Source organism: Ochotona princeps, chromosome 3 (genome assembly GCF_030435755.1).
Source record: "Ochotona princeps isolate mOchPri1 chromosome 3, mOchPri1.hap1, whole genome shotgun sequence".
NCBI lineage: Eukaryota > Metazoa > Chordata > Mammalia > Lagomorpha > Ochotonidae > Ochotona > Ochotona princeps.
This window is the reverse complement of record NC_080834.1, coordinates 116,755,838-116,773,804: the sequence shown is the minus strand read 5'-3', so window position 1 is coordinate 116,773,804 and position 17,967 is coordinate 116,755,838. Positions and strand designations below refer to the sequence as shown.

At 44.5% G+C, this 17,967-nt stretch overlaps 2 protein-coding genes across 2 annotated transcripts; both read left to right on the top strand.

Moving 5' to 3' along the window:
* Window positions 1–7,694: 7,694 nt before the first annotated feature.
* Window positions 7,695–9,533, top strand: LOC131479760 (mRNA-capping enzyme-like). The gene is given in 2 exon segments (XM_058661143.1): window positions 7,695–7,794; window positions 7,797–9,533. Coding segments are annotated over 2 exon segments (1,788 nt in total). The 3' UTR covers window positions 9,485–9,533.
* Window positions 9,534–13,168: 3,635 nt separating this feature from the next.
* LOC131479761 (mRNA-capping enzyme-like) lies at window positions 13,169–15,012 on the top strand. The gene has a single exon (XM_058661144.1). The coding sequence runs from the start codon at window positions 13,169–13,171 to the stop codon at window positions 14,957–14,959; it is 1,791 nt and encodes a 596-aa protein (XP_058517127.1). The 3' UTR covers window positions 14,960–15,012.
* Window positions 15,013–17,967: the final 2,955 nt, after the last annotated feature.

The window sequence follows — 17,967 nt, the reverse complement described above, 5'->3', positions numbered from 1 at the left end:
AACTGTGATTCCCCCTGCTAACTTCCTGTTCTTCAGGATGGTTCTAGCTATTCGTGGTTTTTTGTGTTTCCAGATGAACCTTTGAATCATTGTTTCCAGTTCCATGAAGAATGTTTTTAGCAATTTGATAGGGATTGCGTTGAATGCATATATTGCTTTTGGCAGTATAGACATTTTAATGATATTAATTTTACCTATCCAGGAGCATGGGATGTTACTCCATCTTTTCAGGTCTTGTTCAATTTCTTTTTTAAGTAGTTTGTAGTTTTCTTCAAATAGGTCTCCTACATTTTTGGTTAGATTTATTACCAGATACTTCATACTTTTCTCTGTTATTTTGAATGGTATCTTGCTGGTTAGATCATTTTCCATCTTGGGGCTGTTTGCATACACTATGGCTGTTGATTTTTGTTCATTAATTTTGTGCCCTGCCACTCTACCAAACTCTCGTATAAGTTCTAGCAGTCTCTGTATTGAGTATCTTGGCTCTTCTACATAAAGAATCATGTCATCAGCGTATAGTGAAAGCTTGACTTCTTCGTTTCCCATTTGGATTCTCTGATTTCTTTGTCTTGTCTTATGGCCTCAGCGAGTACCTCTAGGACTATGTTGAATAGCAGTGGAGAAAGTGGACATCCCTGTCTTGTTCCAGATCTCAGTGGGAAGGGTTCTAGTTTTTCTCCATTCAGTATGATGCTGGTGTTGGGTTTTTCATATATTGCTTTGATTATGTTGTGGATTTTTCCATCTATGCCTACCTTGGTTATGGTTTTTAGTAGGAAGTGGTGTTGGATTTTGTCAAATGCTTTTTCTGCGTCTGTTGATACTATCATGTGATTCTTGTTTTTCAGTTTTTGGATGTGGTATCACATTTATGGATTTCCGAATGTTGAACCATCCCTGCATTCCAGGGATGAATCCTACTTGATCCATATGAATGATCTGTCGGATTTTTTTTGAATTCTGTTGGCTAGGATTTTGTTGAGGATCTTAGCATCAATGTTCATCAAAGAGATAGGTCTGCAGTTTTCCTTCTCTGTTGGTTCTCTGTCGGGTTTTGGGATTAAGGTAATGTTGGCTTCATAGAATGAGTTTGAAAGGGTTGCTTCCTTTTCTATTGTTTTGAAGAGTTTGTATAGGATTGGGGTCAGTTCTGTTCAGAATGTTTTGTAGAATTCTGTACTGAAGCCGTCTGGGCCTGGGCTTTTCTTTGTTGGGAGATCTTTAATCACTGATTCAATCTCTGCTTCAGTTATGGGTTTGTTCAGGTCGTTTGTGGCCTCTGGGCTAAGTTCTGGCAGGTGGCAGAAGTCTAAGAACTTTTCCATTCTTTGGTGGTTTTCTGATTTGTTGGAGTACAGTGCTTTGTAGTAACTTCTAATTATGTTCTTAATGGTTGTGGTGTCTGTTGTTATGTTGCCTTTTTCATCTTTGATGCTGTTAATTCTTGCCTTCTCTTGTTTTTTCTTTGTCAGTCGGGCCAGTGGGGTGTCTATTTTGTTTATCTTCTCAAAAAAACAATTTTTTTGATTCATTGATTTTGTGTATAGTTTTTTTTTATTTCTATCTGGTTAATTTCCTCCCTTATTTTGATGATTTCTTGTTTCCTATTGTGTGTGGGGCTCCTCTGCTGCTGTTTTTCCAATTCCTGGAGGTGTGTGTTTAGTTCCTGTATTTGGCGCCTCTCTTGGGCCTTGACATGAGCTCCAATTGCGATGAGTTTACCCCGTAGCACTGCTTTGGCAATGTCCCACAAATTTTGGAATGTTGTGTCAGAGTTTTCATTGGTTTCCACAAATTTTTTGATCTCATCTTTAATTTCTTCTCTGATCCATTGTTCGTTTAATAGCATATTGTTCAGCCTCCAAGAGTTTCTGTATTTCCTGGAGCACTTTGAATTGCTGATTTCCAGTTTCATTCCGTGGTGGTCTGAGAGGGCTCACATGAGGATACACTGTCCCACAACTTTGGGCTGTCCTGTATTGCTTTCCCAGGCTACAAGCAGGGAGCTGGATCAGAAGTGAAGCAATTGGGACATGAACTAACACCCATATGGAATCACAGCACATGCAAGGCTTTAGCCTCTATTTAAACAGACCTGGCTCAGTCTCTATACTCTTTATAAGTAAAATAGATGAACAATTTTTAAAAACATAATGGGAGAGAAAAAGAAAGATTTTGAAAACAAGACACTAGCTGGGATGTCTGTTGGAACTTCTTACACATGCTTTTTAGAACCACATGCATCTGTCCTGTGACCCTAGAAGAGCACCAAGTTATAGAAAGGTAAATCTTCTAGAAAAGCAAGTTAAAACTACATGCTCACTCACTAGAAGTTATCAGTATAAATTACATGATGTAATAGTGCAAGTAGCTAACTGTGGTAACTACTGGTAACCAATATTATCACACAGAGATATCAGTTCACACTAGAAAAGATAATAGTCAAAACAAGTGCTAAGAATCACAAAATAAATAAGTGCTCATGCATAAAATGGCAAGATACCGATCCTTCTACCATACCAACACTTCCTACAGCATTACAATTTATTCTGAATTTGTGACATAAGAACATTGTTCCATAGGTAAAACACTTACTAGGAATTATCATATGAGAAATAAAAAGCAAAAAAAAAAAAAAAAAAAACACAGGCTCAAAAACTCAAGCAATTGCCAACACTGCAGTGTAACCTGTAAAGTTGCCAGTTGAGGCACCAGCAGCCCATATTTAACCAGCAGTTCCAGTTCCAATACAGCTCTATTAGTGGACTGCAGAAATCAGTGGAAGATGGCCCAATTGCATGGTGCTGACTACCCACATGGAAGACCTGGGGGAAGCTCTGAGATCTTGGCTTCACCTTGGCCCAATACCAACAATTTCAGCATCAGGGGAGTGAGATAACAGAAGTTATCTGTCTCTCTCACTCACTCTTTAACTCTCCAGTAAAGAATTACAAATTTTAAGGCTGCATATACTTACTTACAAGGCAGAGATAGAAAAAGGGATATTCCACCTGATGTGCCAGGCCAAAGCCAAGAACTTTGATTATTTTGGGGACTTGGAGTAACAAGGTCTCCCAGGAAAGACAGGAACAGCCACTGCTGTGGAAACAGCCATGGCCTCTATTTGCCACAGTGCCAGTGGGGTCAGCACCCAGAGGTTTGTGCTGCTTGAACACACATAGGCTGTACTGCCAGGAGGAGTCCAGCTACCCAAGCAACTGTCTCAGACCCCTGCCCAGTCCTGGACAGACACATCCCTCCCTCAGGGCTGGAGAAAGGAAGCCTCAAAACAAGTGCACCCTGCTCGCTCGCTCCTCCTAGCTGTTTCTTTTTTCACAAAGGAAGGGAGAGAGAGGAGCTGGCAGTTCAACTTGAGCATCATGGATGTTATCTCTAAGGCCAGGAACCTGTGTAGCAAACATAAAGCCATCGAGAAGCATGGTCATTTCCTGATTTCTAGCAGGATTGCTTCAAGGACTCAGTGAGGATGTCAAACGTATGGATGCTCCTAACTCTAACCCGAAACCTAACACTAACCTGAAAACCTACTCATAACTGAAACCTGAAACCCTAATCCTAAACCAAACCAAACCAGAACCCGAAACCTAACACTTTACCCAACGAATGCCCTAACCCTAACTCATACCATTAACAATACCCTAACCAGTACCTTAACCCTAATTCCACCCCTAATTCTAATGTGAACACATAAACCTAACCTGAACACCTAACCCTAACCCTAACCTGAACAAGAACCCAAAACCTAACCTGTACAGTAACCTTAAAACTAACACTAACCCATAACTTCCCCCATAACCATACCAATACCCATGCCCTAAGCTGCACCTTAACCTGTATCCAAAGCCTAAACTTTACCAAAAATCTTAGCCGTACTCTAACCTAAAACTAACTCTAAATTGTATACATACCCGTAGTCAAACCCTAACCTATACCCAAACTAGTACCCATACCCCAACCCGAACATTAGCCCCTAACTATAACCCATACACGAAATATAACAGTAACCCTAACTCTAACACTAACTCCTAACACTGACCCATAACAGTAGCAATAACTGCAACCGTACCCAAACCTTACCATGAGTAAAAATGGTCCAAAATGAGTATGGATTGATACTGATGGACAGTTTAGTTGGTCTTAAGATATTGTGGCCAACCTGTAAATATTTGATGCATTTGTTTTGCTAGTGCTGCAGTACATCATAGACTTCAACATTTTCTTTATATCCAATGAACTCAGCCTTATCTTGTGGCATCTGAAGACTGAAATAGCCAAAGGTTTCACCAAGATTGAAATCAATGAACAAGAGGTCTTGTTTGTATATATATGGATACTTTTCCCATTTAATTAATAGGTTAGCAATCTGGAGCTGTGAGCACATCCCCCAAAAAATATTTTTTCGAAGTTGTTTCAACTATGACAAATATTTCTTTTAACAATTTTGGGCAATAGCATGAGACATTCTTGCTATCATCATCATGGATTTTCTATAGTTTTGAGGTTCCTGTGTTCAAATGCAAATGACAAGACTGTTAAGTTTTGTGCTCTATTAAACAACTTGGTCTGGCTTCTTTCATTTCAAGAAGGATTTTGTGTGTGGTGGGGAGAATGAAAAAGGTTTTTGAATTGTTTTTAAAGTAATACTCCATTTTGGTGAACTGCATCTTTTCTAAAGGAAGTATTTGGAGTGCTTTTGTCTTGTGTGAACTACGGTGTCAGATATGCAGCACGTTTATTCAGGCAAGATTCTGAGCTCCTTCGTGGAGCCTGTTGTTCACCACCCAGTCCTTTCTGTTTGTCTCTTGGGAAGCTGTTTCAGTTCTTAAATGCCAGAGCAACTTCTGCTTCTCCTCCAACGTATCCACACACCGTAAGTGACCTTGGAACACACACAACTCACAGTGATCCACCAGCAGCATCAGACACAATGGTGTGATGATGGTTCCCTCTTCACAACAGCAAAGGAAATACCAGCTACAGTCCTTGGAGAAGAAAGGTGTGTCACGGTATCATAGCGAATGTGGTCATGAGCAAATGCTCTCCCACTGATGGGCAAACACAGAGGCAAAAGCCTCGACATTGATAGAAACGAAACATCAAGGAAATACAGATCCTTGTTTTCCAAGCCATCATTCCATCAGTGTTCTCTTCTGGGGATGTTGTATCAGACATCTGAATTTGAAAATGTTAATCGACAGATAGCAGACCTGAGAGGGCAGCCAGCTGGTCATGTACCATTGTTGGGAGACTGTTCTGACTGGTTTGTGAAGAAACTCCACAGAGTTCGCTGACTACTGGCTAATGTATTGATTCTTTAGGAGTACAGGATTGACATGTGCATGTATCGAAAACACTTTCATGATATGCGTTTTATAACTGTGCATGCATATACCTGTAAATCTATGCAGCAATGTATCTTCTGCTGATGCAGTCAGACATGAAAACCCAAATGGGTTCCCTAGTGGACGGAATGTGACAAGAATTTGTCTACATAGCTCAGCTTAACCAAAACTATTGATAGTTGCCTGTTTTTTTTTTTTTTTAGTTTCTTGCTCTAGTGCTTTTCTATTTGAATATTTAAAATAACAGGGTCAGGATTAGGCTCTTTTCCTCTGCTGTTCCCAAGTACCATAATGTGTGGTGAATTCATCGAAAGCATCCTTTCAGTGTGTTTCTCCCAGAACGCTTTGGTGTGTTAGGACACTCAAGGGACGAAAGCACCTGATGGGCACAAGGACTACCGAGAGAGGAAACTGCTCAAGATCCCATAGTGTCTTACACAGTGGATCTGAAAAACGCCTCTGCAACCCTCTGAGTGGTCTGATGCCTGCTTCCCCAGGGACGGTGACTTTTCACACACACACTGCTGGCTCCAGACCTGGGCAGAGGCAGAGCTCTCTTGCAGATGTATCAAAGCAAGCCTTGCCAATGCCCTCTAGTGGAGTTAAATGTTTATGGTAATCGTGACCTTTGAAATGAGTTATGTGAAAAGAGCATCTCCTTTTTTATATACCCAGGTATTTTCTCCCTTGTCTTTGTGCATCTTGGGAAAACTTAATTGTCTTCATTTATCCTTTCCTTTTAATGACTGTGAAGTGTAATAGTTAACCTTCTAAAGAGATACTTGTAGTCCCTGAACATCTCCCGGCCGCTGCAGTGTCCTCAGAAGTCACTGGACAGGTCAAGATTGGGGTGTGGCTTCAGGACTCAGCGCTGTGGAGGAGGACGCTTTCTTGTTCACTCTGCTTCCCAGGAACACAGGCTGTTTTCAGACAGGAATTCGAAGACTTTGTTTCTTTCAGTTACCACATGTAAAAGCTTTTGCTTTCTGTTTGCCAAAGGTGTGGATGACTCTCCTGCCTGGGTAGTTAGCATTTGCTTTCCGTGAAATGCTCACAAAGTGTCAGAACATTCCTTCTCTAATTGTGTGTCAGTGTGAATTGTAATAAAACTACAATTTAAAATGCCAAAAATCAATCAATCAATCAAAGTGAGACAAAGACTCCTGTCCAACTCCTATCAGCCCAAGGGAGCCGCCCTGGCTTGTCCTTTGTCACAAGGGCTCCACTGACTTCAGGGAGAGATTCAGCTGAATTGAAGCCCCTTCCAATCTGAGGTGTAGGTCTTCTTCTCCTCTCCCTAAGCAGGCTGTGACAAGTCCCTGAACAAGTCCCAGAGAGCAAGCAAGCAAGCAAGCCAGCAAGCAAGCAATCTGGGTGGGGATGTGAGCATTGCCAGTGGAGGAGGGTGGGTTGATTGTGGAATTCCCTGACCCGGGGTTGTTGTTCCTTCCATCTGTTTGGCCTCTTGACCCTGAGGATGCTTCCCCTCCTTCCCCCCACCTCCTTCCCCCAGCCTGCACTGAGAGCCAAGCCTCTCCAGCCCCAAGTCTGAACTGGCTCCATTTAGTGGCTACTGTAGCGGATACGGGGCCAGTGAAGATGAGACGGAGCCCTAGTGAGATGGAGCCGGTGGCCACAAGCCACAATCAGGAGGACCGCACGTGTGAGTGTGTGTGTGTGTGTGGTGTGTCTGGGGAAGGGTTGTTGTTTGGGGAGTTCTGCTTGCTGTGTGTGGAGTGCGGCTGGACATTTTCCTGGGGAAGCAGCTGGTGCATGCATGCATGCGGCTGGCCCATCTGGGTGGGACTGCCTGTGATCGCCCTTCCCATCTCTAGAGAAAGAACCCTCTCTGTGTCTCCCTCCTTTCAGGAAAACTGCCTCAGCCTGGGTGCAAAGTGTTTGCTCTGAACTGAACGGTATCCAGCCCAGATTGAAACAGAGTCAGTCCCCATCATGTCAAACCGGGACCCACAAACAAACAAACAACCTGATTTCACAAAATACAAACACCTCGGGAAGAAGGAGGCGGAGGCTTGAGAGGGCGGAAGTCGCGGTGCATTGTGGGCTCGCCTCACTGAATAAAAGTGGCACTGGAGCTCACGCGGGCAGCCCCTGATTGTCCCAGGCAGGAGCGACCAGCCTTCGCATCTTGCTGCGCTTGGCCTTCAGCGTTCAGGGTTCGGCCTTCCGCGTTCCGCGTTTGGCATTTGGGTGCTGCTGGCCTCCAGCCTCTGGTGCAGATCCGAAGGCAGGGAGGCGGCGGCCCAAGCCCGGCCCAAGCGCAGCGGCGGGCGCACCACAGCAGGAGCACACTGCATGGCCAGAGACATGGCTCACAACAAGATCCCACCCAGGTGGCTCCACTGTCCGTGGCGAGGCCAGCCCGTTGCAGGAAGATTCTTACCTCTCAAGACAATGTTAGGACCAAGATAGATAGTCAAGTTGCTGAAGAAAATCGATTCCATCCCACCATGCTCTCCAATTATCTCAAGAGTCGAAAGGTGAAAATGAGCTTATTGGTAGACTTGACCAATACTTCAAGATTCTATGATAGGAATGACATAGAAAAAGAAGGAATTACGTATGTAAAGCTTCCGTGTAAAGGACATGGTGAGTGCCCGACAACCGAGGTTACCAATACATTTATTCGTCTGTGTGAGCAGTTTCACGACAGAACGCCACCCGAACTGATCGGTGTTCATTGTACCCATGGTTTCAATCGCACTGGCTTCCTCATTTGTGCCTTTTTGGTGGAGAACATGGATTGGAGCATTGAAGCAGCAGTTGCTACTTTTGCCCAAGCCAGACCACCAGGAATCTATAAGGGCGATTATTTGAAGGAACTCTTTTGGCGCTATGGCGCTAGAGAAGCACCACCCCCACCTCTCTTGCCAGATTGGTGTTTGGAAGATGAGCAAGATGAAGGTGAGGAAGAGGATGGAAACAAGGAATCAGAACCCGAATCAAGTGCTTCCTTTGGCAAAAGGAGGAAAGAAAGGTTGAAAGTGGGTGCCATTTTCTTGGAAGGTATAACTGTGAACGGTGTGACTCAAGTAACAACTCAACCAAAGCTAGGAGAGGTACAACAGAAGTGTCATCAATTCTGTGGCTGGGAAGGGTCTGGATTCCCTGGAGCACAGCCCGTTTCCATGGACAAGCAAAATATTACACTTTTAGAGCAGAAGCCATATAAAGTAAGCTGGAAAGCAGATGGCACTCGTTACATGATGTTGGTTGATGGCACAAATGAAGTCTTTATGATTGATCGAGATAATTCAGTGTTTCATGTTTCTAATCTGGAATTTCCATTTCGGAAAGACCTTCAAATCCATTTATCGAATACTCTTTTGGATGGCGAGATGATTAGTGACAGAGTAAACGGACAGGCTCTTCCTAGATATTTGATATATGACATCATTAAATTCAATGCACAGCCAGTTGGAGATTGCGACTTGAATGTCCGCTTGCAGTGTATAGAACGAGAAATTATAAATCCTCGGCATGAAAAAATGAAGACCGGACTCATTGACAAGACACGGGAACCATTTAGTGTCAGAAAGAAGCCGTTTTTTGACATTCATACTTCAAGAAAGCTGCTTGAAGGAAATTTTGCCAAACAAGTCAGTCATGCAGTGGACGGACTTATATTTCAGCCCATCGGGAAGTATAAGCCTGGTCGGTGTGATGATATTTTGAAGTGGAAACCTCCCAGTTTGAATTCTGTGGATTTCCGCCTGAAGATAACAAGACTGGGAGGAGAAGGGCTACTTCCTCAGAATGCCGGTCTTCTCTATGTTGGAGGCTACGAAAGACCCTTTGCCCAAATCAAGGTGACAAAAGAGCTCAATCAGTATGACAACAAAATCATAGAATGCAGATTTGAGAAGAACAGCTGGGTCTTCATGAGACAGAGAACAGACAAAAGTTTTCCGAATGCCTATAACACTGCCATGGCTGTGTGCAATAGCATCTCAAACCCTGTCACCAAGGAGATGCTGTTTGAGTTCATCGACGGATGTGCTGCAGCTTTTCAAGGACAGAAGCAAAAGCATCATCTGAGCCCCGACACAGAGCTCATGCCCCCGCCGCCTCCCAAAAGACCGCGCCCTGCCACCTAAGACCTGCCTTGACTTCAGGGTTAAGAGCAAACAGGAGGGAGAACAAAATCCTGTTGCTTTTGTTTTTGCAACTGAAAAGGTTCCAACATGAGTATGGCTTGATACTGATGGACAGTTTAGTTTGCTGTTGCTGTTGTTGTTGCTTGTAAGATATTGTGGCCAACCTGTAAATATTTGATGCATTTGTTTTGCTAGTGCTGCAGTACATCATAGACTTCAACATTTTCTTTATATCCGATGAACTCAGCCTTATCTTGTGGCATCTGAAGACTGAAATAGCCAAAGGTTTCACCAAGATTGAAATCAATGAACAAGAGGCCGTGTTTATATATATGGATACTTTTCCCATTTAATTGATAGGTTAGCAATCTGGAGCTGTGAGCACATCCCCCAAAAAATATATGTTTCGAAGTTGTTTCAGCTATGACAAATGTTTCTTTGAACAATTTTGGGCAATGGCATGAAACATTCTTGCTATCATTATCATGGAGTTTCTATAGTTTTGAGATTCCTGTGTTCAAATGCAAATGACAAGGTTGTTAAGTTTTGTGCTCTATTAAACAACTTGGTCTGGCTTCTTTCATTTCAAGAAGGATTTTGTGTGTGGTGGGGAGAATGAAAAAGGTTTTTGAATTGTTTTTAAAGTAATGCTCCATGTTGGTGAACTGCATCGTTTCTAAAGGAAGTATTTGGAGTGCTTTTGTCTTGTGTGAACTACGGTGTCAGATATGCAGCACGTTTATTCAGGCAAGATTCTGAGCTCCTTCGTGGAGCCTGTTGTTCACCACCCAGTCCTTTCTGTTAGTCTCTTGGGAAGCTTTTTCAGTTCTTAAATGCCAGAGCAACTTCTGCTTCACCTCCAACGTATCCACACACCGTAAGTGACCTTGGAACACACACAACTCACAGTGATCCACCAGCAGCATCACACACAATGGTGTGATGATGCTTCCCTCTTCACAACAGCAAAGGAAATACCAGCTACAGTCCTTGGAGAAGAAAGGTGTGTCACGGTATCATATCGAATGTGGTCATGAGCAAATGCTCTCCCACTGATGGGCAAACACAGAGGCAAAAGCCTCGACATTGATAGAAACGAAACATCAAGGAAATACAGATCCTTGTTTTCCAAGCCATCATTCCATCAGTGTTCTCTTCTGGGGATGTTGTATCAGACATCTGAATTTGAAAATGTTAATCGACAGATAACAGACCTGAGAGGGCAGCCAGCTGGTCATGTACCATTGTTGGGAGACTGTTCTGACTGGTTTGTGAAGAAACTCCACAGAGTTCGCTGACTACTGGCTAATGTATTGATTTTTTAGGAGTACAGGATTGACATGTGCATGTATCGAAAACACTTTCATGATATGCGTTTTATAACTGTGCATGCATATACCTGTAAATCTATGCAGCAATGTATCTTCTGCTGATGCAGTCAGACATGAAAACCCAAATGGGTTCCCTAGTGGACGGAATGTGACAAGAATTTGTCTCCATAGCTCAGCTTAACCAAAACTATTGATAGCTGCCTGTCTTTTTTTTTTTTTTAGTTTCTTGCTCTAGTGCTTTTCTATTTGAATATTTAAAATAGCAGGGTCAGGATTAGGCTCTTTTCCTCTGCTGTTCCCAAGTACCATAATGTGTGGTGAATTCATCGAAAGCATCCTTTCAGTGTGTTTCTCCCAGAACGCTTTGGTGTGTTAGGACACTCAAGGGACGGAAGCACCTGATGGGCACAAGGACTACCGAGAAAGGAAACTGCTCAAGATCCCATAGTGTCTTACACAGTGGATCTGAAAAACGCCTCTGCAACCCTCCGAGCAGTCTGATGCCTGCTTCCCCAGGGCCGGTGACTTTTCACACACACTGCTGGCTCCAGACCTGGGCAGAGGCAGAGCTCTCTTGCAGATGTATCAAAGCAAGCCTTGCCAATGCCCTCTAGTGGAGTGAAATGTTTATGGTAATCGTGACCTTTGAAATGAGTTATGTGAAAAGAGCATCTCCTTTTATATATACCCAGGTATTTTCTCCCTTGTCTTTGTGCATCTTGGGAAAACTTGATTGTCTTCATTTATCCTTTCCTTTCAATGACTGTGAAGTGTAATAGTTAACCTTCTAAAGAGATACTTGTAGTCCCTGAACATCTCCCGGCCGCTGCAGTGTCCTCAGAAGTCACTGGACAGGTCAAGATTGGGGTGTGGCTTCAGGACTCAGCGCTGTGGAGGAGGACGCTTTCTTGTTCACTCTGCTTCCCAGGAACACAGGCTGTTTTCAGACAGGAATTCGAAGACTTTGTTTCTTTCAGTTACCACATGTAAAAGCTTTTGCTTTCTGTTTGCCAAAGGTGTGGATGACTCTCCTGCCTGGGTAGTTAGCATTTGCTTTCCATGAAATGCTCACAAAGTGTCAGAACATTCTTTCTCTAATTGTGTGTCAGTGTGAATTGTAATAAAACTACATTTTAAAATGCCAAAAATCAATCAATCAATCAAAGTGAGACACAGACTCCTGTCCAACTCCCATCAGCCCAAGGGAGCTGCCCAGGCTTGTCCTTTGTCATGAGGGCTCCACTGACTTCAGGGAGAGATTCAGCTGAATTGAAGCCCCTTCCAATCTGAGGTGTAGGTCTTCTTCTCCTCTCCCTAAGCAGGCTGTGACAAGTCCCTGAGCAAGTCCCAGAGAGCAAGCAAGCAAGCAAGCCAGCAAGCAAGCAATCTGGGTGGGGATGTGAGCATTGCCAGTGGAGGAGGGTGGGTTGATTGTGGAATTCCCTGACCCGGGGTTGTTGTTCCTTCCGTCTGTTTGGCCTCTTGACCCTGAGGATGCTTCCCCTCCCCCCACCTCCTTCCCCTAGCCTGCACTGAGAGCCAAGCCTCTCCAGCCCAAAGTCTGAACTGGCTCCATTTAGTGGCTACTGTAGCGGATACGGGGCCAGTGAAGATGAGATGGAGCCCTAGTGAGATGGAGCCGGTGGCCACAAGCCACAATCAGGAGGACCGCACGTGTGTGTCTGTGGTGTGTCTGGGGAAGGGTTGTTGTTTGGGGAGTTCTGCTTGCTGTGTGTGGAGTGCGGCTGGACTTTTTCCTGGGGAAGCAGCTGGTGCATGCATGCATGCGGCTGGCCCATTTGGGTGGGACTGCCTGTGATCGCCCTCCCCATCTCTAGAGAAAGAACCCTCTCTGTGTCTCCCTCCTTTCAGGAAAGCTGCCTCAGCCTGGGTGCAAAGTGTTTGCTCTGAACTGAACGGTATCCAGCCCAGATTGAAACAGAGTCAGTCCCCATCATGTCAAACCGAGACCCACAAACAAACAAACAAACAAACAGACAACCTGATTTCACAAAATACAAACACCTCGGGAAGAAGGAGGCGGAGGCTTGAGAGGGCGGAAGTCGCGGTGCATTGTGGGCTCGCCTCACTGAATAAAAGTGGCACTGGAGCTCGCGCGGGCAGCCCCTGATTGTCCAGGCAGGAGCGGCCAGCCTTCGCATCTTGCTGCGCTTGGCCTTCAGCGTTTGGGTTCGGCCTTCCGCGTTCCGCGTTCCGCGTTTGGCATTTGGGTGCTGCTGGCCTCCAGCCTCTGGTTCGGATCCGGATCCGAAGGCAGGGAGGCGGCGGCCCGGCCTGGCCCAAGCGCAGTGGCGGGCGCACCACAGCAGGAGCACACTGCATGGCCAGAGACATGGCTCACAACAAGATCCCACCCAGGTGGCTCCACTGTCCGCGGCGAGGCCAGCCCGTTGCAGGAAGATTCTTGCCTCTCAAGACAATGTTAGGACCAAGATACGATAGTCAAGTTGCTGAAGAAAATCGATTCCATCCCACCATGCTCTCCAATTATCTCAAGAGTCGAAAGGTGAAAATGAGCTTATTGGTAGACTTGACCAACACTTCAAGATTCTATGATAGGAGTGACATAGAAAAAGAAGGAATTACGTATGTAAAGCTTCCGTGTAAAGGACATGGTGAGTGCCCGACAACCGAGGTCACCAATACATTTATTCGTCTGTGTGAACGGTTTCACCACAGAACGCCACCCGAACTGATCGGTGTTCATTGTACCCATGGTTTCAATCGCACTGGCTTCCTCATTTGTGCCTTTTTGGTGGAGAACATGGATTGGAGCATTGAAGCAGCAGTTGCTACTTTTGCCCAAGCCAGACCACCAGGAATCTATAAGGGCGATTATTTGAAGGAACTCTTTTGGCGCTATGGCGCTAGAGAAGCACCTCCCCCACCTCTCTTGCCAGATTGGTGTTTGGAAGATGAGCAAGATGAAGGGGAGGAAGAGGATGGAAACGAGGAATCAGAACCCAGATCAAGTGCTTCCTTTGGCAAAAGGAGGAAAGAAAGGTTGAAAGTGGGTGCCATTTTCTTGGAAGGTATAACTGTGAACGGTGTGACTCAAGTAACAACTCAACCAAAGCTAGGAGAGGTACAACAGAAGTGTCATCAATTCTGTGGCTGGGAAGGGTCTGGATTCCCTGGAGCACAGCCCGTTTCCATGGACAAGCAAAATATTACACTTTTAGAGCAGAAGCCATATAAAGTAAGCTGGAAAGCAGATGGCACTCGTTACATGATGTTGGTTGATGGCACAAATGAAGTCTTTATGATTGATCGAGATAATTCAGTGTTTCATGTTTCTAATCTGGAATTTCCATGTCGGAAAGACCTTCAAATCCATTTATCGAATACTCTTTTGGATGGCGAGATGATTATTGACAGAGTAAACGGACAGGCTCTTCCTAGATATTTGATATATGACATCATTAAGTTCAATGCACAGCCAGTTGGAGATTGCGACTTGAATATCCGCTTGCAGTGTATAGAACGAGAAATTATAAATCCTCGGCATGAAAAAATGAAGACCGGACTCATTGACAAGACACGGGAACCATTTAGTGTCAGAAAGAAGCCGTTTTTTGACATTCATACTTCAAGAAAGCTGCTTGAAGGAAATTTTGCCAAACAAGTCAGTCATGCAGTGGATGGACTTATATTTCAGCCCATCGGGAAGTATAAGCCTGGTCGGTGTGATGATATTTTGAAGTGGAAACCTCCCAGTTTGAATTCTGTGGATTTCCGCCTGAAGATAACAAGACTGGGAGGAGAAGGGCTACTTCCTCAGAATGCCGGTCTTCTCTATGTTGGAGGCTACGAAAGACCCTTTGCCCAAATCAAGGTGACAAAAGAGCTCAATCAGTATGACAACAAAATCATAGAATGCAGATTTGAGAAGAACAGCTGGGTCTTCATGAGACAGAGAACAGACAAAAGTTTTCCGAATGCCTATAACACTGCCATGGCTGTGTGCAATAGCATCTCAAACCCTGTCACCAAGGAGATGCTGTTTGAGTTCATCGACGGATGTGCTGCAGCTTTTCAAGGACAGAAGCAAAAGCCTCACCTGAGCCCCGACACAGAGCTCATGCCCCCACCGCCTCCCAAAAGACCGCGCCCTGCCACCTAAGACCTGCCTTGACTTCAGGGTTAAGAGCAAACAGGAGGGAGAACAAAATCCTGTTGCTTTTGTTTTTGCAACTGAAAAGGTTCTAACATGAGTATGGCTTGATACTGATGGACAGTTTAGTTTGCTGTTGCTGTTGTTGTTGCTTTTAAGAAATTGTAGCCAACCTGTAAATATTTGATGCATTTGTTTTGCTAGTGCTGCAGTACATCATAGACTTCAACATTTTCTTTATATCCAATGAACTCAACCTTATCTTGTGGCATCTGAAGACTGAAATAGCCAAAGGTTTCACCAAGATTGAAATCAATGAACAAGAGGCCGTGTTTATATATATGGGTGCTTTTCCCATTTAATTGATAGGGTTAGCAATCTGGAACTGTGAGCACATCCCCCCAAAAATGTGTTTTCCAAGTTGTTTCAACTATGACAAATGTTTCTTTGAACAATTTTGGGCAATGGCATGAAACATTCTTGCTATCATTATCATGGAGTTTCTATAGTTTTGAGATTCCTGTATTCAAATGCAAATGACAAGGCTGTTAAGTTTTGTGCTCTATTAAACAACTTGGTCTGGCTTCTTTCATTTCAAGAAGGATTTTGTGTGTGGTGGGGAGAATGAAAAAGGTTTTTGAATTGTTTTTAAAGTAATACTCCATTTTGGTGAACTGCATCTTTTCTAAAGGAAGTATTTGGAGTGCTTTTGTCTTGTGTGAACTACGGTGTCAGATATGCAGCACGTTTATTCAGGCAAGATTCTGAACTCTTTCGTGGAGCCTGTTGTTCACCACCCAGTCCTTTCTGCTTGTCTCTTGGGAAGCTTTTTCAGTTCTTAAATGCCAGAGCAACTGCTAAAGTTTAATAGTAAACTATAAGTATGGTTTATTCAGATTATTAAAAGCAAAATGTAATTCTGAACAATTGGTAACTTTAACACACTTGAAAGAATTCTCAAGTGGCTGTTACAAAAGCGGGTTTTGTTTTATAATATGTGTTACCTGATGTACATGTTTATGTGCAAGCTATGTAGTCTATCTTAATTGGCTTATAGATGAAAATATTCATAAATGTGAATTGCTAAGCTAACTCCTTTTGAAAATAATGTATGGATACACAATTAAGCTTTTGGAGAGGCATGTCTGTTTCTGTTTTCTCAGGACCTACAAAGCCTGTTCAGCTGAATAGTTTCGAATGTATTCAAATGGACTTACTACTCAGGACTTCAACAGAGAAGCCTTTCAAGTGCCATGATGTACAACAAAAGCCTGACCACTTCTGCCTTCTATCAGGAACTACTACATGAATCCCCCTATTTCCGCTGTTTCCCCAAGGCGCCCCCTCTCAGCAGGAAGTAGTTAAGAACAGATGACGCCACCCCTTTTCCCTGAAAACGTTTGGGCCCATTTTTCTGTTTGGAAATGTAACAGCCAGATGGGATGATAGGCATTTAGGGTCTCTGGTTCCTGGTAAAACTGTCTTGTATACATGTAACATCTTAGCACTATGAGATTGTTAAATGTTAGTGTTTTCAACAATACTTGTACATTGTTAAGACCTGGGTACCCCTCATGTCAGGGAAAGTTGTTCTAATGGCATTAGACTGGCAGCATGGATGTTTTAGGAATGGAACGGAGTCATAGCCTTGGGACTGATGATCCTGGCCATGATTGCAGTATTGTTTCCTCTTCTCTGCCGCCTACTCAGGCAACAGGCCTGGAGCAGGTCATTATTTAACAAACCATGATGACTTGAGCTGTGGAAAACCCTAGCACTCAAGTTTGGTTGGGCATGTTGTGATGGGCAGCCAGAGACGGGTAAGATCTGGCAGAGCTGATGACCAACCTAAGACAGGGATCCCACATGCCCCGGGTGGGGCTCCCCATGACGGGTAAGGCGTCAACTGACTGCTGCACAACCTAAGACAGGCGTCCATTAAAAAACAAAAAAAGGGAGACATGTAGGCCCTGGTTTCCCAAGGGTTAGCTCTACAGCTTACCTTGTTTCTAAGGGATAACAGAATGAGCAATCTTGGCCTAATTCATTTGGCCCCTGGCTTGACTGCAAGTTCCGTCTTCTTTAATTTCCTTTTGCTAAGATGCCCCCAGGGGAGCTTAGGTGCTGCTTGAATATTGGGATAATACTGGCAGGGATTAAGCAGACTATAAAAGATGCAGAATATTTCGAATAAAGTTGGCATTCAGTGTACAAGAGTGACCCACTGCGTGTTGTCTTCTGTTGTCTTATGTGTTGTCTGTTTGTAACCCTAGCCCCTCCGCTCGGCTCAGGGTATTCGGCGACACGGACGTTGCCGACAAGCAACTTTTGCTTCACCTCCAACGTATCCACACACCGTAAGTGACCTTGAAACACACACAGCTCACACTGATCCACCAGCAGCATCAGACACAATGTTGTGATGATGGTAAACCAACCAATCAATCAATCAATCAATCAATCAAAGTGAGACGCAGACTCCTGTCCAACTCCCATCAGCCCAAGGGAGCCGCCCGGGCTTGTCCTTTCTCACGAGGGCTTCACTGACTTCAGGGAGAGATTCAGCTGGATTAAAGCCCCTTCCAATCTGAGGTGTAGGTCTTCTTCTCCTCTCCCTAAGCAGGCTGTGACAAGTCCCTGAGCAAGTCCCAGAAAGTAAGCAAGCAAGCAAGCAAGCAATCTGGGTGGGGATGCGAGCATTGCCAGTGGAGGAGGGTGGGTTGATTGTGGAATTCCCTGACCCGGAGTTGTTGAGCCTTCCATCTGTTTGGCCTCTTGACCCTGAGGATGCTTCCCCTCCCTCCCCCCACCTCCTTCCCCTAGCCTGCACTGAGAGCCAAGCCTCTCCAGCCCAAAGTCTGAACTGGCTCCATTTAGTGGCTACTTTAGCAGGTACGGGGCCAGTGAAGATGAGACGGAGCCCTAGTGAGATGGAGCCAGTGGCCACAAGCCAGAATCAGGAAGACCGCACGTGTGAGTGTGTGTGTGTGTGTGTGGTGTGTCTGGGGAAGGGTTGT

Coding starts and splice junctions, on each gene's coding strand:
- LOC131479761 (XM_058661144.1), top strand. CDS start 13,169: ATGGCTCACAACAAGATCCCACCCAGGTGGCTCCACTGTCCGCGGCGA.